The sequence below is a fragment of the Sebastes fasciatus genome, chromosome 14, assembly GCF_043250625.1.
Source record: "Sebastes fasciatus isolate fSebFas1 chromosome 14, fSebFas1.pri, whole genome shotgun sequence".
NCBI lineage: Eukaryota > Metazoa > Chordata > Actinopteri > Perciformes > Sebastidae > Sebastes > Sebastes fasciatus.
The window spans coordinates 5,646,225-5,672,045 of record NC_133808.1 but is presented as its reverse complement, the minus strand read 5'-3'; the positions used below and the strand labels follow the sequence as shown (position 1 = coordinate 5,672,045).

General features: G+C 43.0%; 1 protein-coding gene across 2 annotated transcripts in view; it reads right to left on the bottom strand.

Annotated features, from left to right (window-relative positions):
- gli2a (GLI family zinc finger 2a) overlaps positions 1-25,821 on the bottom strand; it is a 94,953-nt gene that overhangs the window by 54,020 nt on the left and 15,112 nt on the right. For both annotated transcript variants that reach the window (XM_074658229.1, XM_074658230.1), the window contains exon 2: positions 18,645-18,784. In XM_074658229.1, the coding sequence (XP_074514330.1) occupies positions 18,645-18,759 (115 nt within the window). In that variant the 5' untranslated portion in view covers positions 18,760-18,784. The remainder of the gene's footprint in view (positions 1-18,644; positions 18,785-25,821) is intronic.

The following is a 25,821-nucleotide window of genomic DNA, read 5'->3' as shown; positions in this document are numbered from 1 at the left end:
CAGACTTTCCCCTCTGCATCTGGACTGCATTGTGTGTTCATTTGCCCTAAACTACTCAGCTATACCCTTACAATGTTTTCAGTGAACATGTCAAAACACGCAAATGTCAAAATAAAAGAATCCAATTCCACATTGAGGCACATGATCAAAAAGCTAAAGGCTGCTTCGGTGGGGGGGTTAGAGCAAATGAAAAAGAGAATGGAAATGGCGATGACAGCGATACAATCAAGTATTTGAAAATGTAACTAAAGCATGCAGGTTCTGATTAAAGCCTGAACTCCCTACATCCCTGGTCCCCATGCAACCTGACACTAACAGAGAAGTAGGCGACTGAGCTGTGATTACAGAGAGGAGGGCCTCATTTTTAGAAGAGTTGAGAGCACGTTTTTTTTGTGCATGTGAAAAGAAAATTCAGGTTTTACTTCATGGAAAATTGCCATCAATCTCAGAGTCAGTGAGTGACAGATTTCAGATTTTCAGTATAAACGCCTTTACACACCGGGGGCGTGACGAATAAACAACAGGAAATGCGAAATACTCACCTGCGAATGTTGTATGTCTAGGGCTTTTATTGTGAAAGGTAAGAACGGAAGGAGTTGATCTGGTATGCGCTGCCTTTGTCAAGGTTGAAAGGAGTGATAAAGTTTGCTATGGTCTCAATCGCTAGTTCCAAGTCTTCTTCAATACAGCATGATGTTCATTTAGTAAATTATGGTCCCATTTGGAGTCAAATAGACCATAAAGCAGGGGATGCTTTAGGGCGGGGCTACCTTGTGATTGACAGGTCGCTACCACGGCGTTGTCCGGTCTGGGAGTTGTCCGTATTTTCATCTTACAACTTTAACCCTTTCACAGTGTGATTTCTCAAGGCCTCAAAACAGCAGTCCACAAACCAATGGGTGACGTCACGGTGACTATGTCCACTTCTTATATACAGTATGGTGAAGAGAAACGGGACAATTTTTTTATTTTTTTCCACTTTTCATTCCAACTTTAATCAAGTGCAAAACTAAATCCTTGGTGGATGACTTTCAGCCTGTTGACCAACATTATTTGCAACATGTTGTCACCACTCTTGGTGACTCATACTTAAGAATTCTGACTATAGGCCATCGTACTCTGTCATTGAGCCCTTTTCCAGACTGAATTACTGCCTAGAGAGCTTCTATCAACATACAATGTGAAACATTTGGGGAACAAATTGAAGAGTGTCTGTTAAATGTTTCTTTCTTGGACTACAACAGTGATGATAACAGTGGGATTTCATCAAACCTTGACATTTTTGGAGGGCTAAAATAAGACACCCAAAAATGGGAGACTGCCATATGCTATTTGAGTCTTAGTGACGGCGCAATTGAGCGGCGACATGGTGAAGCAATTACAGTGTGGACTCACGCCAAACTCCAGACTCCAGAGCAAATCCAGGGTAAAGACTTGTACGCTTATCTTGACTCCATTCAAAAAGAAAAAAAGAAAAATTGGTAAATTGTCTTTACAGTCTGTTTCCAGTGCGGAGCCCCATTTAATATACCTAGAAAATGTTGTAATTTTATACCTCTTAAAGAATCCCCAAAGGGAATTTTTGCTCAGCTTTTATGTACTAAACAAACACATGACTACAGACTGACTTATCATATAATTATTCCACTATTTTGTTTCAATAGAAACAAACAAATACCATCTGGCTCCTTAGGTTTGGAGATGGTCGTCTACAGTTTAGGCATTGTGGCTTTTGTTTTTGCAAGGCCTTGATTAGAAAGCATTTTCCCTTTGCCCTGCTTCAAAGCCCCCAATCCAAGAGCACATTGAAGTTTTAACTGTTCCTGCCTGGCTCTTGATAATGATCCACATGTGGCACAGAAGTGATCTACATCAACCAACTCTTGCGGGGAAAGGGTGCCACATGCTGCCACTGTATTATTCTTAATCTCCTATTTAAATGAACCACATTAAGCGCTTACAGCAAACATCATGTGAAGTCACACTGCACGCTGTGGTTTAGGAGAGGGGGGAATGAGTCATGGCTCCAGCAAAAGGCGGTAAAAACAGTTGTGATTTTGGTGGCTTCAGCTATCTCTAGCGTAGAGAGAATGCACTGCACCCACTAGTTTCCACCCATCTATCTAAAGGCCCAGACACACCAACCCGACATCAAAGAACTAGCAGCGATGAAGGCCGCCTGTTGAGTCGCCTCACGTCGCCTTCGTCTTGGTCAAAAGTCGCACTCGAACACACCGCAAAGACTACAGCCGCCGGCCAGTTAGCACGTACGTTCTGCGCCTGCGTGTGATGAAATAACTCTCCACTAGTAATGTGACGGTGAGGAAATTTAATAAATTTGTGACTACAACGGTGTTACCGATTACACCAGACATTTTACAAGAAAAGATGATGGTCAATATGTGTAGCACGCTTACTTTGATCTTTAACGTCGGGTGGCGGTGTGTCTGGCCTCTCTGGTAGAATTTTCCCTGCGGGGCCTCAGGTTTCCACCCAACGCCGCTCCGCCACGTATACCGGCTGTGACCGCTCCGTCCTCCTCACGGTGATTACCTCATTAACGTTATGGTTCCCTTATAGCATTGGGTTTAAAACCTGAAATATTGCCAAATAGGCGCTACTGCTTTTCGCTTCGACACCAAATCCTCCGCCATCGTCTTGTCTGTCAACTCGTCCCTTATGTGTGAAATCCGACTCCTGCTACTCTGAGCTGAGACTCTGTACGGAGCAGACACATTTACTTTCAGTTAGTGGCATCCGTCGTCCGACTATGTATGGATAACATGGTGCTGATATGCGAAAATTAACTAAATAAAGTTTTATTTCTGTAAAAAAAAGAAGCAAAATGACTCAACATGCTGCATCGGCCGGAAAAACTCTGACACGGGCAGACTAGAGCCGACCGGGCGGGACACACCACAAAACCTGTTCACCCTGCATGTCTCAGAGATCCTTTCTGTAATCCAACCAAGGTCTGTAGAAGCAAAAAGTCTGAGGTACTTACTACACACCAGCTGTGTATGACGTATTTTTCGAACATACTGATGTGTTCAATGTAAGACCACACACTAGCGTTGAGGTGTGCTTTCATAAGATGCACTATGCCAGGAAACCTATTTGGGTTGTCCTATTTTTTCCGGCGTCAATACCAGTTGACACTCCGGAAAAGCTGCGACTCTTTCACATTCCCCATGGATTGGTGAGAGCATGTCTTCTTGTGTGGTGTTGTAAGTGTCACAGTGGGCGAGGAGAAACATTTCTCTGAGTTCTGCCGACGTTGACGAACCACAGTCCCAGTAATAACTTCACAACAAGACATTTCTTGGTAAGGAGGAGAAATACTGTATAAAAAAAAGATCGGATCTTTAGGTGAGGGAACAAACGGACCAGGCTGTCATCCCAAGAAAAGCAACAGCATTAGTCACTTGTTCAAAAGCCTAGTGTGACCTATGTATGTTTACCTGACAGAGACTCTGGACAAATTCTTTACACTTCATACTATGAGGTGTGGCCTTGCTGATGTATTCATTGCAACGCATTCATTGTGCACCTCAGGCAACTGACAACCCACATCATACATGTCAAGGCTGGTGAGTACTCCACTGATTCAGCATTGCTCTCATTTGAAATTGTATCACTCATGATGGATAAAAAAAAAAAAGATCAAAATCGATGCAGCAGAACCAGAGATGTTATTGTTCCACACATTCTTCTTGATGCCTACATTACCCACAATGCAACTCCACTCTTTTAAAAGGGACCCTGTGGAGTTTTCTTGTAAACAAACAAAAGTTGTGTGTACGTTCAGTGTTGCTGCGTTAATGCGTTGTGTGTGTCCCTGAGGTCTAACAAACGTGTCAAGTGCGTTTCCTTCCTCATAAAACATGATTCAAGTCTTTTGAATCCAGAATTGTTTACAGCCATGTTTATTAGCTTCGAGCCTTCTTCTTCCCTTTTGTGATGCATTGCAGCATATCTTGGCGTGTTACCGCCACCTGTAGATTAGTGGAATAGTGTGAAACCATTGGCTGGACTGTGTATTGTGTAACCCGCGTACACATGCATCCTTTTGCACATGCACAACGTTAACAAAACGGGTACCCACTCATAGAAAAACAGCTCTATAGCATTATTAGAAGTCTAAGGGTGCTTTTTAAGCCAACATTTAGTCTGTTGTAATCGAACTCTGGTGCGGTTTGTTTGGGAAGTTGTGAGCGCAGTACTCTCACTCTGATGTGGACCAAAATAACCGGTCCGAGACCACTTGTGTTTCCGTTTACCGTTTCCAAGCAAACCGAAACGCCGGCTGCCTGTGTAGGCATTTGTTGAGATGGACACAGGTAACCGACAGTTTATCCTGAGTGGGAGAGGACTGACCTGGACTTCTGCAGAAATCTGATGTTTGCTTGACATCTGGGCCGAAGAGAACATACAGAATATTCTAAATAAAGTCCATAGAAATAGTTTATAAAGTCATTTGAGGTAAACTGGGGGAGAAGGGATTCGTGCTCACAGTAGATCAGCGCAGAGTGCAATGTATCAAAGTCTGTGATTCCCTCCATAGAAGTGGCAGATCTTGAGACGGAAAAATATTAATTCGCTCCTTTGCACACGCCCCTCAGCAAAAAATTTTTTTTTATTTGGTCTGCTTTAAATTGTGCACTGTGAAACCGAACCAGACTAAATAGAAAACAAACCAAAAAGTATCAATTTCACTCTGATTCGGACTCGCCAAACGGACCCATGGCTTGTGAAAGTGCCCTAAAACTCCACAGGAGCCTTTAATTAAAAGGATTAGTTTAAAGACGAGGGAACATATGAATTCCAGCTATAGCCAGCTCTAGAATGATGGCGAGACCAAGCAGGAGGGGAGCCATGAGTGAGTGTTTCTTCTGTACAAAGACTCTATTTAAAGCAAACCACTCTGCCATAGGGCCCATAGACACAGAGCTCTGTTTCTATAGCGATAGGCCAGCCCAAGCCATCTGATCTCCCCCTGTCAGACCGCCACTTGTCAGCTCCTATTAGGGCCAGCGGTTGCCTCTGCTTACATGTGGTACCCATCACCCCCAGACCATGAGGTAGCAATCCTGTTTGGCTGCCGCAGTGCCTTGCCCCCGGGGACGCCCGGTTCACTCAGTCCTGGGATCACCTCAGGTTATATGTGCCGTGTTATGACAGCCTAATGGTGCTAGTAACTGTGTGGCAGTATAGGGTGCGAGAAGGGAGGAGGAGGGAGAGAGAAAGTTAGAGAGCGGAAGAGATAGACAGAGGTTAATAAGCATACAGATGCTTGTCTTTCACAAAAACAGCTCTATTGCAGCTTCCCTTGCATCAGTTAGTCAGGATATTCCAGAAACACAACAAGACGTCTTAGATACTAAATAAAGTTTTCACTAAAACCTTCTTCTCTCCTTTTGCTGTGTAAACATAAGAACATAAATTGCCCTCGATGGTTCCATGTTCTGAATGACTTGATTCGATGAAATGCCAGGTATGGTCTTGGTATGGTCCCCACACTAACGATTATTTTCAACACTGACTAGGCTGCAGATGACTTTCTCCATTCATTGAGTGGTCCATATACAAATAGAAGAATGCCCACCAGTTTTACTGCAACCCAGTTGCCAGAAAACATGTCAGAATTATATGTTTCTGCAAACCACAGGATGAATGTTGACGTTTCTGAACCAAAAATATGTTTCATAAACACATTTCATATCAGCCTCGTATCACGCGTATCAACAACATAACATTACAATATAACGTAACGATATAACGTAACAACATAACGTGACAACATACGTAACGTTGTCAAGTATTTGATACTCATCAACATGGGAGTGGGCAAATATGCTGCTTTATACAAATGTATGTATATATTTATTATTGGAAATCAATTAACAACACAAAACAATGACAAATATTGTCCAGAAACCCTCACAGGTACTGCATTTAGCATACAAAATATGCTCAAATCATAACATGACAAACTGCAGCCCAACAGGCAACTACAGCTGTCAGTGTGTCAGTGTGCTGACTTGACTATGACTTGCCCCAAACTGCATGTGATTATCATAAAGTGGGCATGTCTGTAAAGGGGAGACTCGTGGGTACCCATAGAACCCATTTTCATTCACATATCTTGAGGTCAAAGGTCAAGGGACCCCTTTGAATATGGTCATGTCAGTTTTTCCTTGACAATATTTAGCGTAAGTTGAGCGTTATTTAGCCTCCTTCATATATGACAAGGTTGGTACCAATGGATCCCTTAGGTTTTCTAGTTTCACATGATACCAGTTTATTCACTCTAGCTGTAAAACTGTGCCCGCTACAAGGTAACAACGTAATGTGACAACGTAATGTGACAACGTAATGTAACAGCATAATGTAACAACGTAACGTAACAACATAACGTAACAACATTAAAGGGACTATAACAACGTAACTAACGTAACTAACTTAAATAAATAACAACCACCCTTAGCGGACTTTCTTACGTAAAGTTATGTAACAAGCGTAAAATTAACGTTTACTTTTGGTTTCAAGCATACAGTCATTATTTACTTTTGGTTTCACATGGGACATGAACAGTGGTCTCCTGGGTGAAAGTCCTGTGTTTGTTTCTGTTTTCCAAAATCATGTGAAAATGTCTTGAGAAAAATGAACTCCCATTGAGGTTTTTGTCACTTGTCACTTCAAGTTAAACTGCATTTAAAAGAAGTGAAAAACACAAACCCTCTGCACATTTCTTCAGACTGAATGCACAACTTAATAACTTGTTGATGGATAGTTTTGCATTTGTATCCATACATTTGATCCGATATACTTTGAACATTTATAACTTAGGTCAATATTTGCTCATGTCTGTCACGATGGCTTACTGTGCAACAAACCAGTCTGGACGTTACATACCAGAGTTGTGATGAGATGGCTTTTGCATTAAATGCTCCAAATTTGGGATGGTTTATTGTAGTGATTTCCAGTCTGTAAAGGGTAAGGGTCCCCAGGGTTTTGGCAGCGTGTGCCAACCCCCCCTCACCCGTCATCCTTCAGGCCCAGACGCCTATAAGTCTCCACCAGTAGAGTTGGTCTGGCCTCACGGAAGGAAATATTACTTGGAGCGGAGCACTAATTGGCAAGCGCCCAGACACCCCACAAGTGCTAATGAACAGGCAAAATGGCCACAGCAAAGAGGGAGTGAGGAATCCAGATCGAGGCTGAGGAAGAGGGAGTCCAAAACTCACTGAGGCTCTCTGTGAGCCCTCGCCCTCTGTCCGGGGCTTAGGGCTACTTCCTCCTCTGTAATTAAGGGGTTATCCCCCTGCACAATGGAGAAATTAAACTGTAAAACCTCGCTAGGTAAATTACTGCTTTTCCTGGGAGTTAGAGGAAGCGTCTTGATATGTAAACAATACCCCCTCTTCAGCTGAGTACCCTCTCTCTCTCTCTCTCTCTCTTCCTCTCCGTCACCCCCTCCCCTGCCTCTCTCCCGCCTTCCTCTTTGTTCCGTGGGAATTTCAGATGGGCCAGATTCTCTCTAAGACTACAACTTTGCTGAATAAAGAGGATTTACAGTACCTTTATCGCTTAAGCATCTCAAACCTGTTTTGCCAAAGCTAACACTCAGAGAATGTGCACTCATGGAAGAAGCATACACAGAAACACACACTGCCAGTACACGTGTTTATAAAATGTGTCTTTTACTAGTTTTAGCCAAGCTACAAGCACTTTGCATTTATGATAAAGTCAAGATGGCAATATGTGAGTCCCTGAGGAGGTGTGCATTGACTGATATAAGCTGTGCATCTAGCAATGGAATAGCTTGGGTGTGCTTGCTGAAGAAGCACCATGCCACAACATGCCGGACAGTATACAATCTTTTACCATGACAGTTTACTTTATAATCTCTGATAAGACAACAATATGGAGACAGGCTGCTTTAAGCTGCCAGGGTCAAGAGGCTAAATTTGAAAGCCTTCCTCGCTAGGATTTCCAGGTTGTCTTCATTAAGCTCCATGTCCACACTGGAAGGCCTGAACAATAGGAAGACAATTACATCTCGTCTTCTTCTTCTTTGGGTGAACAAACAACAAAACTGTGGTCCAACATCTGGCACAACGGTCGCGGTTAACGTTGTAAAATGTGGTTAGCGTTATTAAACGGTTGTGGTTAACATTGTAACACGTGGTCAATGTTGTAAAATGGTTGCGGTTAACGTTGTAAGACGTGGTTAACGTTGAGAAATAGTGGCGGATAATGTTGTAACACGTGGTTGATGTTGTGAAACAGTTGCAGTTAACGTAACAAACGGTTTACGTTGTAACACACGGTTAACATTGTAACACACGGTTAACGTTGTAACACACGGTTAACGTTGTAAAACACGGTTAAAGTTGTAACACATGGTTAAAGTTGTAACACACGGTTAACATTGTAACACACGGTTAACGTTGTAAAACACGGTTAAAGTTGTAACACACGGTTAACGTTGTAACACACGGTTAACGTTGTAACACACGGTTAACATTGTAACACACGGTTAAAGTTGTAACACATGGTTAATGTTGTAACACGTTAACATGAAACAGTTGTGGTTAAAGTAATACACAGTTCACGTTGTAACACATGGTTAATGTTGTACCACGTGGTTAACGTGAAACAGTCGTTGTTAACGTTGTGAAACGGCGACGGTTAGGTTTAGGCAACAAAACCACTTAATTACCTTTAAAAAAACATGGTTTGGCTTAAAATAACTACGCTTGTACAGTATAAGCTACGGACGTAACATCATGTGACTCAGTGACGTAGCGTCTCGTAACAGACCGTTGTCAGTAAAAATGACTCAACTTATGATTTCCTCCTGCTGACAACAGACCAACAGATATAAAAACGGAAATCACAACCTCCTTGGCGGAAGGTAATGAAAGAATGTAAACACAGTTACTGTGGGGAGTGGAATTAAAGCACAATACGGCTGGATCACATCCATTTAGTCCTGCAGCGGTGCTATCAACTCAATGAATTAATAAATCAACGACACCTACGCCATAGGTATGTGAGGCAGGACCACAGTTAACCCCTTGCATCAAATCTAAATACAGCTTTAGTGTGGGTGCACTCTTAGACGGTATTCCTTTGCACGTTGTGAACGTGTGTGAATGTAAGTATAGGGCTGACGCTAATGATAGTTTTCATTATCGAGTGATCTGTTCTGAAAAATGCCCATCTGAAAATCTAATCTGAAAATTACCAACACAATTTCCCAGAGCCGAGGTGTCCTCACATTGTGAGTGTATGCGTTTGTGTGATAATATTGTATATAGTAAGTGTGGAAGGTTTTCATTTCAACTACTGTGCTGAGACAATTCTAGTGTTTTTCTGAAACTACTTCTACAAATCCTTAGACAAACTGCAAAATGTGAGATGATGGTGGTCAAACTGACAAACAGTCTGCCTGCAGTACCGCGCACGTCAGATCCATGTCTGCCATGAACATGTCTGTATTCGCCGCTGCCAGGGGATGACCCTGCTGCTCTTTGAAGCCAGCGCCAAAAATTCTCAGGCTTAGCTAACACCGTCGGGGAAATCACCTGGCAAACAAAACACAACAGGCTTACACGCTATACTAACACACACAGGCTTTCATTCAACAAACCCTTTTCATTTGTAGACAGTTTATTAGACAGCCGCCTCCTTCCACTTACGTAATGCAGCTAAAGCAATGCGATGAACCTTGTCGCGGTAATCACAAAATGAGGAGTGTAATTATATCTCCGAATAGAACAAAACTTTAAATTAGCAGTTATGGAAGTTTATTTGACAGATAAAGGTTTGAGGGTATTTTCATTGTTGGTATTATATGAATGAATGGATGACTGATTCAAATTTTCTCTCAACATCATTTATCGCTCTGTGTTATCTAGGATTTCATGAGCTTCAGGTTGCACTTTAAATCTTAACATATTCTTGTGTAATCACATAAAAAAAGCAAAGAAAGTCCCAATGAAACTATGTTTTAATATTTCACAAGATCTACTTTGCTGTACCACCACCTTAGAATTGCACTGAGGCCATCCAAAAAAAAAAAGGGCATAGTGAAGCGGCCAAAGGGCAAATGTAATGTTTGGGTAAGAATTTAATATCCAAATCTCAGACATCCTGTTTCTAGAGACGTAGCGGCTTCTTTCTTACCAAAAAAACTACCCTGCCAACCCCAGCCAGGGTTAGCACTCAATCTTCTCTTGCTACCCAGCTGTTACAGAATATTCCTGTTTCCTGCAGCCGTATGATGAATGACATTACAAATCAGTTTTCCATATGGCAGCATTTTGTTTGCCTTTTTTTTCAAAGGACCATGACAACCATACAATGGCCTTATGACAGGCTACGCTGTGATTACAGAGCAGCGTAACTAATAGTAGTGCAGTCCAGAAGCACTTTCTCACAAAGAATACAGCACTGTAGCAAATGGATGCTTATGGCTGGCAGATATATACTTTTTTTTTTTCAAATCCTGGGGTTCAAGAGGAAATGTGCAGGAAAAGCAGCCACCAGTTGGAGTTCTTTCTCTATTCTATTCTGTGTGACAAAATAAATTCAACTCAGTGTCCGCCAGAGCATTCAACCACGCCTCACAGTCTTCATTAGGTCATCGGTCACATGATAACAAGTAGGGCTGTGTATTAGCAAGAATCTTGTGATACGATACGTATCATGATACAGGGGTTACGATTCAATCTATCAAATGATATTTTTTTAATCTAATTTTAGGAAAACTGTCATACACCACCATATACATAAAATCTGAGTAAAAAACATCCAGCATCAGCACTACTTTTTGTGCCACAAATCTGTTCATGTAAACTATTCATTCAAAATCGATGCAGTGTTTTTGAGAATTGATACAGTATCACAAAACATAATATCACGATACTCAAGTGTATCGATATTCTCTTACACCCCTAATGACAAATGCATGCTAAAGACCATGACACCAGAACGCTCCATTCGCTGATGAAGACCATGAGATGTGGTTGAAAGGACCTGAAAAGCTAACTGGACCTTTGAGTTGAGATTTACATTCTCTCACACATATCGTTTGCCAATATTCTATTTTAAGTGTGACAAAATAATCTAAACAAAATGTCATTTTACTAGCTTTTGTGGAGATTTCAATGGCGAGGTGTCCTGTAGTGAGTGGTTGCTGGTTGCCTGGAAATCTCACAGTGACGACAAAGAAGTCACTGCACCGGGCAGTTGTTTGCCGAGAAATACTTACGAATCCCCCTAAAACCACAAACTGCTGTTTGTACATTTCTGCAGGTGTATGTTTTTAAAACTTTGGACAGAGTTAGGCTACCTGTTTCCAACTGCTTCCAGTCTTTATGCTAAGCTAAGCTAATCACTTCCTGTCTCCATACTTAACACAAAGACGTCACATTTTCTCATCTCACTCAGACAGCACATTTCCCATTTAACTACTCCTTTAACCTGTCACAGTACAAGGTCTTCGGTGTCCACTTGTTATCATGTGACCAACATTCCGTTGAGGTCACGTGATGAAACCTGAGTCAACTCCGTTTGAAGGAGAAAACGGTGAGATGCAATGGAAATCTCTGAGGTGACCTTTGAAATGTGATTTTGTCACGCATACTGCTTAAAATCTTTGACTTTATAATAGAAAGAACGTAGTAGAAGTTGTGCGTCATGAACAAACTGCAGGAAGAAAAAATGACGCTAAATTTGATATGTGACATTTATTTAAGAAGCCTTTCAGTTTTTCCCCTCTGATCCTGTTTTTAGGACGTGTTCCAAGAGCCCGTGAATCGTGGGCAGAGACAGCAGTCCACTGTATTTACCGAGGCAACCTCATCTGCTTATTTTGCTGGTCGCACGGTTTACTGCGACTCGTCTGCGTTGGCCGGTGTCGCGGCCGCACACTCCATCTGGAGACAGATTCCCCCCCCTCCTGGGGATGTGACCATGCACATATATTGTAAAAGTTTATTTTTTTGCATAAATGTTTATGGAATTCCTCCCCCATCGCGGCAAACCTAGCCCGCTGACTGGGCAGGTTGGTTTGCTATTGTTTCTGGCCGCGACCAGTTTTATTTAAAACTTTGAACCCCGGTTCATTTCACTGGCTGGCCAGGTGACATATGTATACGAACAAGTCTGCCTCTATGTGACTGTGACCCGGAGCTCTCAGTCATTTGGCTAATTGCTAAACGCTAGCAGCGGCTGTAGAGCAGCAGCAGCAGTAGTGAAACTTTAGATCTGTGATTACAAGAAGCAGCGAGAAGTTTCCCTTAGGACGAATTTCACTGATGGCAAAAATCAATTTCCTCCTCTTGATTTCTCGGGAAGCTACAATACAATGACACCAGGCATTAATTGAGAAGACACCTATTGTCCACTGTCTGGAAGGCTGGAACACTTACGTAGCTAATAAAACCTTGCAGAGATACTGTATATGATGATGCAAACTTTTCAATGTGTTTATTGTTTTATATATTCTCGACTGAAGCCTCAGTAACTGCAGACATGCACTTCTCACCATGGGTGAGTGGGCTTTTTAGCTCCATGCAGCGCTGTGATTGATTCTTTTCCTCCAGCAGCGTTTCTACGAGGGCGGACCACAGCTGTGTCTGCAGGCGAGGAGGGGGGGGGATGCTGGTGGTGGTGTGTGTGTGTGTGTGTATGTGTGTGTGGGAGGGGGGTGGGGGGACACGAACCGGAAGAGCCTGACCACAAACTGTCCGCCTCTAGACCAACTCAGCCGTAGGAACCAGGCCTGTTTACACAAGCGCCTCCCGCCCGTGTTTACAGCTAGCACACATTTTTGTTTTACCACGTCTAAACTCCTCGGACGTTTATTTTGCTTCACTTGAACTGTGAGTGTTAGGGCTACATTAGCAGGATGAAAGTAGCCGAGGCTGGCAGACCGGTGGCTCGAGTCCGATGGGTGTTATACACTGGGTCAGAGAGTTTGACGGCAATAGAAATGCACTGGCATGGACTTTCAACAAGTTCTTTAATAACATGCGCCGTCTTCGCCGTCAAAAGAAAAGCGGTTGCCTGAGGCGACACCTCGGAGAAGAGGAGAGAGCTATAGGCACCTTATTGGGCTGATTCCCATCAGCCCGACAAACAAAACAGGCAGGAAGTGTCTTAGAGGTGGGGGCATGGATTACACTCTGCATGCTGGGAAAGAGCTTTCTGTTTAAGAGAGGATGAAGCTCGAAAAGAAAAAAAAGAAAAAAGGGAAGTACAAGCGAGGGAGAAGGGGAGAGACTCGAGGGGTAGGGAGAGAAAGCTGGCGGATGGGGTGTTGGTTAATCCCCTAAAGCATCCATATATTGCCTCCACCTCCTCTCTCACTGCTTGTAAACGGCGAGGAATGTAACATGTTGTCTTTGGGCCCTGTGTGTGTGTGTGTGTGTGTGTGTGTGTGTAGACGCCTCTGGTACAGACAGATTTATATTCGCAGACATTGCCCAAAGCATACCACGTCGCTTTTTTAACTCTGGGTGCTTTGAAGCAGAGGCAGAGCGTTCCAAAGAAACAACCAATATCAGAAATGTCCTCTCATTTGAGCCTGATTTATGTTTCATAACCACATTAGAGAGCTTCCAAAGGCTGTCAGTGCTCCACTCAGTCAACATACTATAGGCAACTGGCTCAGAGAATACAATCTGAGGACTGGGCTGCTTAATATTTGCCTTTATGACTTGCCTTGTAAGCATTCACTAAAATAAACATTTGTCTTGAGATATTCTTTTTTAAAAACTGGGAAGACAAGTCTCTATAGTGCATTCAACTTGTTAAGAATTCCTCTGAGCTCCATGGTTGGATTCAGCTCTTTGCTTACTTATTTCAAGTAAACATAAAAAAGAATCCAGAAAACTAATGTATAATTAAGTTTTAAATGAAAATAAAGTAATGATATATATATATATATACACAGTAGACTATATTTGGCTTCAAAACCCTTGTGAACAATCGCTACCAATCACTGGAGGAGAATGTCCTACTGCATTTCCCTTCTCTTAGGCCCTGTAATGACTGATGATAAAGGCCGCGAGTACTCAGGGCTCAAAAACCTGTGTTTCAGGCTTTTACACAGCAATCAGCGAGGCCAAAAAAGCAATGAAAAAAAACAAGATGTCCCCTCGTGCTGCTTTCAGTTAGAATATCTAATCTTTAAATCCAGTCTTGGCCAGCCGGTGAACAAAGTGAAACTCTAGATAAGAGAGAGAAAGATGCGAGGATGGGATGAAACTGGGAGGGGAGTTGAGGAGTGACTTGGAAAGCGACCAAGTTAACTGTTTATAAGAGCCACATGAAGTAATGTGAGCACTGATCTCTGTAACCCAGATAGCTGCTCAGCAGTTCAAGTATTTCAGCAGGGTTGGAGGCATTATGTTTTTTCTGGTTGTCCGTTTGTCCCTCCTATTCTCGTGAACGCGGTATCTCAGGAACGCCTGGAGGGAGTTACTTCAAATTTGGCAAAAAAAAGTCCACTTGGACTGATTAGAACTTGGTGGTCAAAGGTCACTGTGACCAAAAACAGGTGTCATATGCTAATTATGATCATTTTACACAAATTTCTATTAAGATCAAATGATGAAGTGATGACATTTTGGACAGACATGGATGTAAACTGCAACTTGACTAGTTATGCCTATGGAGGCATACGGCGGTAATTCTATTTTTTTTCAAGCAGGCCGGTTGGGATTATGGGAATGAAAAACTAGAATTACCGCCTCGCAGTTTTATGCCTCCGTCATCAAAATTAGCATATGAATTCTTGAGTTATGGCCAAAAACATGTTTTGTGAGGGCACAGTGGCCTTGACCTTTGACTGCCAAGTTGTAATCAGTTCATCCTTGAGTCCAAATGGATTTTTGTGCCAAATTTGAAGAAGTTCTCTGAAATATTGTGTTCATGAGAATGGGACACACGACTGTCGCCGGCATGGAGGCATAAAAATGGATGTAATGCTGCATTAGACGTGAGCAGTAAGTGCACATGCTGGACATATCAGGCACAAAGAAGTGTAAACTGACTCTGCAGATGATGAAGGTCGTAAATTGAAAGTCATTCCGGGACAGAAACAATATCGGCCTCTCTTGGAAGTCATTCTTGGAGGACGGCGGTGAGTTCCTGATAGTGTGCGGCTATAGACCCTGACAGGAAAATAAACAACACTGGGACTTGGTCAATAGGCCTTCCTGTAAGCTTGTTGCTCGCAGGTCTTCTCAAGTATCAAGAGAGGCATTTATTGATATGCTGTTACAAAATGTTACTGTAGATGACACCTGATCGAGCTGATTCTTTCTCAACACTGGGGGATACGAACGGGTACTAAAAATGAAATCCATGACATGTTTTGGAGGCCTCCGGGGACGTGTTTCTTGTACGTACAGCCTCGTATCGGCAGTGCTTCTTTAAATAGCAAGGATACATGATAAAAGTCGCATTGCACTGCACACTTAACCCCAACGTTTGTTCGTCTTGGTCAAAAAATAATGAACTCTTCCTGATGTTACAGAGTATCACGGCCATTGTGAAGAACAGCATTTTTTTCTTTTTTGCTAAGTAGAATACTTCAGGAGATGGATTCTCTGATTCTTTCAGCTGAGGTTGGAGGGCCAAGGAGTTAAACCAAAGGGGGCACAGGGGTCTGGCTTGAATGCGGTCATCCCCTGCATAACCCCGACCCCTCCACCCCCTCCACCCCCTCCACCTCTCACCCGGTCTGTGGAACCACAGCAGCGTAAGAGCCTCATTTAGGAGCATAGAAAGAAAGGCAGAAATCTCTTTCTCAGGAAGATTAGTGGCTGTCCCTTTGGAGTAGGCCTGTGGACGGGGATGGAGCGTGGGGGGAGGAGGGGGTCTATTTTGCTCTGGGACATTTTTCTCTGCCGGAGGGGGCTGGGAGGTGGGGGGGGGGGCATGACCCGCTCAAGAGAAAGGCCTTGTGGCCAGTGCGGAGACCCCAGTGGAGACCCTTCAGACTGTAGCTCCATCTCAGCCTCTCCTTATCTACTCCCGGCAACACTAATTATACCACACTTCTCTTCTTCATCCATCTGCGCCACAGTGACCACTCCCAGTCAGGTCTTTTGCGACCGATCCACTTTCATGGTGGAAAAAAACTGGAGGTGGGGTGATTTAATGCCGTGTTCTTGTTTGAGTACAAGCGAGACGGCAAGTGTTGACAAAGGTGAGGAAATTTTTTTTTGTGGCGCCTCTCATTGGCATCCTCCTTAGATACATCAAAGCTGTGAATAATTATCTGTGGACAATGTGTTTCTTACGCTGAAGAACATCAATCTCTGTCGGGAGTTCCGGAGCTACGGCCGGACTCTATAAGACGGATGAATACGACACACTGCTTAGGTAGAAAATAATCAGAGTGTTAGCGAGCTTGTCTGCTCCACTGGCCTCGTACAGTCAACACCAATGTGAGGGATGGTGGAAAAATTCTCTTTGGCAAACTTTCTCTGGAATATAATAAGGGGCCGTAAAACAACAAGTTGGCAGATCCGTGTTTGAAAGCGGTCGGTCTTCCTCTCACAGTGCGCGGCACATCTGAGCGTCCATATGCTAGTCTCATGGTGTGAAGTGGTGGGGAGGAGGGGGGGATGCATCAATCACAGGTATTCCTTTGAAACCGTGAGATGTTTTACAGTCCTGGTACCTAATCTGGACACATGTTACTCTGACATGGTAAAGCACAAGCCGACGCAGACTCGTAAATCCCGAAGGGCCTGGGAGTCGGGTTGCGAGGGCCCAGCCTGTGGAAGCACGCCCCGTAGCTGCCAGACAGATGCAGGCTGTCACACAGAATGTGGGCGCCCATTTAAAACCATTAACAAGGCCCCGAGAAAGAAGATTCCCATCGTATGGATCGAACCGACCTGCACTTTTCATGCCAGTATCCTTTTATGCCACTTCCCCCTTGCACCCCTGACACACACTCTGCATTAGTGGCCAGACAGACACACTTCCATTATGTCTTCACACACAGACAAAGACAAGTTCAACAAGGCAAGGCATGTCTCTATGAAACACAAGCAAAGTGAGCTCGTGAAACAAGTTATGAGGTTTCATGGCCAGCTGACACGACGGGATGAGGGTGAACAAGATGTTCTCAGGATGTCTCTGCTTAGGTTACACTATTATATTGTGCGGTTTTCAAGCTTAATGTAGTCGCTTGGAGTACTTTGCAATTCCATTTCAAATACAAGTAAGCTGGATAAAACAGGACCTTTTAAGTAAGCCAGATTGTGACATCTTACAAAGAATGTTTCCGAGCTACTTGATTTATTCACATTTGCCCCACATTTTTTTTTTGTTTCCACATGCATACTAATTTGAGAACCAGTTCAAATAAAAAAGAAAGAATAATCAAATTGGAAAACAAAAGCAGAGCATTAAAACTATCTAATGACATACTAACGTCCTACTTTTTGCTGTTCCCCCGTGTGACAAAAAGTGAGCTTTGTGATGGCAGGCCACCAGGCCCTTCATTAAACAGTAAAGCAACTTGAGTGATATGTTCCTGCAGTGGCCCCTCAGATGATGCCAGTGTGTTGTCCTGAGGGGGTTTCAGTGTCCACCAGCCGCCTCCACCAGCAGGCGTTAGTAATTCATAACACCGGTACCTCTGAGGCCATGAACAAGGTCCTCAAACCTCGTTATGAGAAGTTTTCATCACACATTCACTAATGAAAACATGAGCTCTCATCTTTTAATTATGACCCCTTTCTAGTGAGAATCTGCACACCCTGCAACCTCGGCACTACCACCACACAAGCACAAATAAGCCCTAATGGCTGCAGACTACTTTCTTTTTTTTCCAGTGGTGCAAGGTTATGATAATTCAACCACCGCAGCCTACATAACACACAATGGTCATAACTAAATGACTAAATAATTCATGTCATGGCAAGTGCAATGTTTTCTTTTTTTTTTTCTTTGCTGGTTTGAAAAACTTGTGGCCTCTTTGTGGAGGTGCCAGGGAGGGCGCACTGAAACGTCCTAGTTTCTCACCCCGCATCCCTGAACAATTAATGCGCGTGGCTCCTCTCGTGGCAGGCCACCAAGCCCATCATTAAGCAGAAATACCGCTAACGCCACAATGTCGTACGACATCTTCTTAGCATTTCAAAGGTGCCTCCCTCCACCCGGCCTTTATCCGAGGACTCTGATACACCATGTCGTCCACTGCTACGCCAGCCTTCTTTAGTAATTCATGAAATTTACACTCGGGAGGTGAGAACAAGGTCTTTCGACCTCATTATAACATTTTTTCATCACCCATTCTCTGACATCTCTGAAACATGCGGCCCCCTATCTCTTGGTCTAACTCTTTTCATGTGCAACCCGGCTACTTGTGTGACTGGCCGTAATGTTTCAGAGAACATGATGCTACAGAAAAACAAAAGGATACAAGAGTGCTATATTGTAAAAGTGTTTCAAATGAACAGGGCTGAAGTACTGCCGGCTTTCTCGCCAAATTACCAAATGACCTTGCTAACACTTGCTAATCACTCTGCAGCAATTATGGGTAATATACCTACCGTATGTCCACACTATGTTAAATATCTAGTAGAAAGGGTAAATGACTGTACCTCTGGTCAGAGTGGTGGGCGAGGGCTTCTTTGGGATTTCTGAGAAGCTGCTTCCATCCAGACCTGAACCCTTACACTCCTTCTTCTCAGTGGCTGTTGGAGCTGAAGTCTCCATGCTGCTCTTTAAGTTCCGTCACAACCTGGAGAGAGGAGAGAGACACTGATGTTAGGTCAACTATTCCATCTTGGCTGTGACCACCGTGCAATAGAAAAACAAGACTTCAAAACCGAGTATATGTCTGGACCGTGTACGGTTAGTCTGTGAATTTGTGGCTAAATTGTTACACAAATAGTCAGTGGTCATAAAATAATATCTATAATGTTAAATCCAGCGGTACATGTCCACCAGGTCCAGCGAAGACACTAGGTGACGCGCTGCTCCACTCAACTGGTCGTTCAAGCGGTGACGTACACTCTCGTGGAATGCACCCGATTGGTCCCTGGTTTTCTGCTCGGCGTTTCAAACAGGAAACAACATGGCGGCCTGCTCGTAAACTTTCTGTTATTCCGTCTAAACAATCCACCAAAATCTACTTATGAAAACATTTGAAGCGAGAAATAGGCGATGCCACTGCTGAATCTGGTTTCATTTTAGAACTAGATGGCCTAGTTTCACAGCTTGGTCCAAGCTTAGTGAGTCGGAAGCGTCGGGCTGGACGGGCTCATTTGCATATAAGGACTGTTCCCGCCTTTTCATTTTGAAAGAGCAACGGCCAATGAGGAAACTCCAACATTCGACCGACCAATCGTGTAACTTCAGCACTCAGTGATAGACTTTTGCATTTGTAGGGCTGGCCCTCTGCGGTCCGGACAACAATAAAGTAATGCATGAAAAAAAGTTCATGTGAGCTTTTTTTATAAAACGGTCACTATATCCTGACAATAGTGCATAAAACAGATAATCTGTGAAAAATCCTCATGTTCCTCTGTGTCCTCCTGCGCTCATAATGGCATTTGGAAGATTCCACGACGCCCGAAGGAAAACAACCAATCAGAGCTGAGCCGTCTTTAAAGCAGCTGACACTCACTGCTCGTAAACAGTCCATCCAAAACCAAGCAACGCCCACCGGCCAGAAAGAACTTTCTCAATTTACTAGGGTTGTCAGTCGATAAATAAAAATAGTTAATCGCGATCAAATTAATCACACATTTTTTATCTGTTCAAAATGTACCTTAAAGAGAGATTTGTCAAGTATTTAATACTCTTATCAACATGGGAGTGGGCAAATATGCTTGCTTTAAATGTATGTATATATTTATTATTGGAAATCAATTAACAACACAAAACAATGACAAATATTGTCCAGAAACCCTCACAGGTACTGCATTTAGCATAAATAAATATGCTCAAATCATAACACGGCAAACTGCAGCCCAACAGGCAACAACAGCTGTCAGTGTGTCAGTGTGCTGACTTGACTATGACTTGCCCTAAACTGCATGTGATTATCATAAAGTGGGCATGTCTGTAAAGGGGAGACTTGTGGGTACCCATGGAACCCATTTACATTTACATATCTGGAGGTCAGAGGTCAAGGGGACCCCTTTGAAAATGGCCATGCCAGTTTTTCCTCACCAAAATTTAGTGCCAGTTTGAAGCGTTATTTAGCCTAGTTTCATATGATGCCAGTATCTTCACTCTAGCTTTAAAACTGAGCCCGCTACAACCTAAAAATCGCTAGCTTTGTTATTGCGTTAAAGAAATTAGTGGTGTTAAAACAAATTTGCGTTAACTTTGACAATTTTACAGCTAAACAATACACTGAAATATGTTTCTGGAAACATTTAAGGAGAGAAACACAGTAAGAGAATATTGACTCATAATTGATCAGTATTAAGTATATTAAGTATTCTTAAATGTTTCACTTTTTTGGTCAAATACCAGACCAACTAGGAAGCAAGAGAGGTAAATTATCTCTTTTTTTTTTAAAATGTCGTAACCCAAACTGAAGCGTATTATAACATTTACTCTGTGACTTGTATGTATTTATTCTGTCAGTGTAACTAATGTCAGGTCAGGCTTTGAACACACAGACAGGTTTCTCAGTTTGATGTAACGACTTCACAGTCCTCTTCTGTTCCAATAGTAAATGTGAGTGGCCCTCAGCGCTGAGGTTTTAACCGCACGCACACACACACGCTGTGTCAATACCTCCTCATGTCTGTGTGAATGGCTCGATGACTTGGCAGCGTGCCACTTGTTTGACTTGGTGGGACCTACAAGATCATCCTCTGCCGAGAACAAACAACTACCCAGTCCCGCGGTGGTGTGGGAGGGAGGGAGGGAGAGGTCATTCCACACTCTCCAGCTAGCTGGTGGTCAGCGCTTTTCCACCTGCTTTCAGACGCCGCCGTGAAAATGTCAGCGTGCTTTGACAGAACGCTGAGATGACATTACGGCGAGACGGAGCCGAGTGGATGCGATCAGAGTGGGGGTGACTTCATGTTTCACAGGTGCGAGGGGAAAGGGCTTCTTTCCATATTTGGACAAAAAACATTTTAGTCTGCATCTGAATGCTTTGGGGCATCCGAATGAAGCACTTCTCCTCGCACCTGTTGGCAGCTATGGGGAAGTCAGTTTAACTGAACTTTACAGGAAATCCTTTTGCAGTCTCAAGTCTTATAAAACAAAAGTGTTTATGACCTGACTTGTGGCCAAAGGACACAAACAACACCCTGAAACAGCAATTAATTTTTCAAGTCAGGGGAAACAAATGTGATTTTTGGCTGTAAGAAAGACCATTAAAAAAAAGGATCAAAGGATATTAAAAACACTGGTTGAGGGGTATGAGAATATGGAAACACAAATACATAACTATGAGTGCTGGGAATGATACTGTCATTGCAAGGTAAACGTAATTGTTCAGTGATCTGGTTACCGCTAGCCGAATGTGTGAAGTGCTGTTTTTGGTTTCATGTGGCTATCCAACATGTCATCCTTTATTGTGACGTGTGTGTATTAGCAGCCGTGTCTGTGACCCTTCGGAGGTGCCAGTCGCCTGTCACCGAGCCAGTGTAAGCCGATTAGAGGTGGGTGACTAACAGGTTTAGGCTGCATCTGTTTCTTTTTTTTTTCTGGTGCCAAAAAACGTCCTTGAGTCTCGTCTTGGAGAGAACTCCGTCACTCTGACATCACCTTTGTGATAGAATTTAATGTGCTCTTTCATGGGCTTTTATCTTATTCGGAGTTGGCCAGAAAAACAGGCTCTTTTTTTTGGTAGTGAACCCTCTTGGCAAAGATAAGATGTGCCCATGAACACACCAGTGCTCACAGCAACAGAGTTCGCCTTTCAAGCAGGCTGCCCCCTTAAAAATAACTGAGAATCCTCCCTTAACGTCACCGCCTGATGAACATCTGGCACCGCATTAATAGCTCTTTCCATGCTTTTACAGCATGCCAACTATTTGCTTTTCAATTGCCTCTGAACCTCGAGCCAATATTTTGATGAGAGGAGGTTTGGGGTACAAGCACCTGTAAAGGTCATTTAAAAATAATAATTAAAAAAAACAGAATCAGCAGGCGCAGTTTAGTTTTTAGATCTAAAAACTGCCTAGAGGATAATTTGGATCTGATCATGCTCCTCCTTATAATCGCGGGGGTGTTCCTGATTCGAGGCTCGTCTGAACAGATTATCTTCCACAAATTACCCTGTAGTGTGACTGTTTTACAGCCATAATCTTAATTTACCGACTGGATCAGTCTGCCCGCTTTAAATCCTGAAGCGTGAAAGGAACAGCGATGGAATATTGAGCAGAAACCCACAATAGCTGACCAGTAGGCATCAGCAACCAGATGTTATGTACTTCTGAAGAACAGAAACATAGCTGCCAACAGCACCAATAGGAATTTTGTCTCTAGGTGAACAGCAGGAAAGGAGGACTTCCGATTCGATATGTATGGTGATTTTTGTTAACTTTTTAAACACTAGACCATGGGAAAAAGTTGAATCATACACTTCTAGGGACTTTTAGTTTGGAAAATATCTAAATTAATGCAGTCAAAATGTTTGATTTTCAGCATGTATGTAGTCAGAGATGTCCTGTAGTCAAATATATCAGCCATTGTCAGGAATCATTTATTAAATTTTTTCCAGCAACTCAAAAATCTAAGAATAAAGACATTTCCCTCACAGTGATGTTTTCTTTTTAATTTATAAGGAACATGTAATGTTTTATACTTCTGGAGAATATAATCCAATCAGTCTTATTTCCATATATGTATGTTGTATATACAGTTCCCTTTGTTAACACCTTATTTTGAAAACCGGACGTAGTCACACGTGTCTACTTCCACTAGCTCCGTTGCTAGCTCTCCGATCAGCTCCGTTCTCTTTATCCATCCATGGTCAGCTCCATCGGGGCCGTTTGAATGCATTTAACATAAATGTCAGTATATGTGTGCTCTACAGTTGTAGCGTCGGCCCATTTGACCACGGAGATGAGTTACCGCAATACGATAACGTTTCCTGTCCGTGACAGTTAGCATGCAGCTTTAGCCGTGATGTTTAGCTCTGCTTTTCCTGCAATGTGTGAAACCCAAAGTGTTTCCATACTTTACTGGATGTGTAGTGTTTACCACTTTGGATTAAACATGTGACGGTGCAGGTCATATCCCCACCGACCTCCCGCCGTTTTATACTTTTTCATTTCAGTTTTCTGCGGTTTGTTTTGGTTGACGGATACAGAACGGATATGACTTTACGTTACTCAGACTACAACAATAAAGGCGGTAACTTCCTTCTACCTCCACATAGACTCAAATGAAGCAAATATATCGATTCTGGTATTAAAAAATCTATCAAGTGTCTCAACTGTCTATCAAATCCCACCAAGTGTGCGGTCCTGCATCTTGATTCGTCTGGTGAGTGCGTTCTTACGATTAAAATTTCAAACAAAATTGTTAAATCTGTCGTTATCAGTTATCAGTTTTAAGATTTGAAAATCCTTGAATACAACTGCTAGATTGGAGTTAATTTCTCAAAAAGTGGCCCCAACTTCACCCTGACCCCCCCTTAATTCTGTGGAGCTGTTACATTACCTCCCCCACCCCCCCATCCCGGTGTCTCCCTACAGGCCAAACCCGTGTTGCCCCTGATGACAGGGAAGCCCAGCTCTGACAGGCTGGTACAGGTGTCAGGAACCAAGCGGACAGATGGCAGGGGCCAAAGGCGAACAAACAACAAGGGTGCACTTCTTTTCTCATCTTCTGGTTGGCTGGGCAGCCCGTTGCAGCACAAACAGGATAAGCAACCCCCTCCTCCCCACACACACACCTTCTCCTTTCCCAACCCTCTTGTGCCATGTGACCACAGGCTGGGGACTTCAGATAGCAGGATTACCCCCACTCACAAAATACACCGTCCCCCCAAACTCCCAAGACATCAAATGATGATTTGTTACTTTCCAAAACATGAAAACTACATCTGTTGTCACAGGACGTGATGGTGAACAAAACCTACAAGTTTTAAAATCGTGGGAAAAGACGCCCCAGGATGGGCTTTACTGTCTGCTTACCGAATGATTTCTGGGAAGTGCCGAGCAAAAACACCAGAGCAATGTCTGTTTAGCAGCCAAAATCCCAAAACAAGAGTCTTCCAGATTACTGCCTTAAGTGATTTATTTTCGTTCATTTCAATGCAAAGCTGCTTTTTTTGTAAGACTAGACAAACCATATCCGAAACCTTAACCCTAAGTTTTACAGTGAGGCTGCTTTGTTCTTGCTCCTTCCTGCCACACTGAGCCACAAAACGGGATGTTTTTTTCCATTGGGAAATGTCTTTGCCTTTAGTGAATTATCTTACACACATTCAGAGGGAGGTTTGCTGAAGAATCTGTGTGCGTTTTGTTTTTTTCCCCCAAGTGCAAGACTTGACAAGGTTTAATTGTTACGGAAGTGAACACAGATGGCAAGAAATATGTCTTGTATTTCATAAATTCAACAAATTCTTCAAGTCCGCCCACACCGGGAAGACTATGGATATGTTTTGGTTTATATTTAATGATTCATCACAAAAATAGGTAGCAGAAAAAGTCTGGGTTTTTTTTTGGAGCGGGGTTAGTGCACAGAATGGTAAATATTAAGAGAGAAGAGTACAGTTTATAGCAGATGTTGTACATCTTGATTTTCCTCCACCCAGCCCTCGCTCTGATGGAGCATCCAGACATGCCACTTAACCACACGAGGCACAGGGAAAAAGACTGAGGTAATGGGGAAAGTCACTGTTATGTTTTCTTCTGCCAAGGTCAGTCTTAAAAATCATAAGGGGGATCAGATAATTCTACTTGTTTCCAGTGCGGGATCACTTGTTTGTGTAGCTTCTTTTTCTTTCTGACAGAATGCTGATGAAAGTCAGAATTCTCAGTTGACTAATGAATTTACAGTTCAAGTCAGTGCAGTCACTTGCTCCATTTGCAGCTTTTCTCTGATGGGAGACACACTACAGGCAAGAACATCAGTTTTTTTGTGCTATTTTGCTTCCATAACACGTCTTCTTTCACAATAGTGGAACAGAAAATTCACATTTAGGTGTTTATTTTACTACTTTGTCTATTTGCGTCTGTAGATTTCTCCTAAATTCACCCAAAATTAGCATTACATAATGCCCCATTTGCATATTTAAAGATTCATTTTCAGAAAACTTGTAATTGTCTTAATGTCAGTAATCAACAAGGGAACTTTCATGGTGATATTAGTTTAAAGTTTGACCCTATTCCCCTGTAGTGTCTCCCCTTAAAGACAACAGTATCCGTGCCTCGTCTTTTCTTCTCTCTGAACTCCTCTTCCTCTCTCTCTTGTTAATTTACCTTCAGCCCCCTCCTCCACCTCACACTCGCAGGACTTTTTGTTATGAGACCTGGTGTGTGTTTTTCTTAGCGCCTCGGTCAGTTTCAAGTGTTCCTCTCCTCCACTACCGTTCAACAGCTCCCCTTTCACCAACACTGAAAGGAATGCAAACACACATCAAAAGAGGCCCTCTCATTTTGAAGATTTCCAGGCTTTGCTCTTCTTACTTTCTTCCTTCCTATCTTTCAGTCAATGTGATCCGTATGCTGGTAGAGGCTCTCTTTCCTGGCAGCACACACACAAACACACACACACACACACACACACATTTACACGGGTGCACACAGTGAATTTGCACATACACAATGACAGGCTCGCCAACTGCTGTCCCAC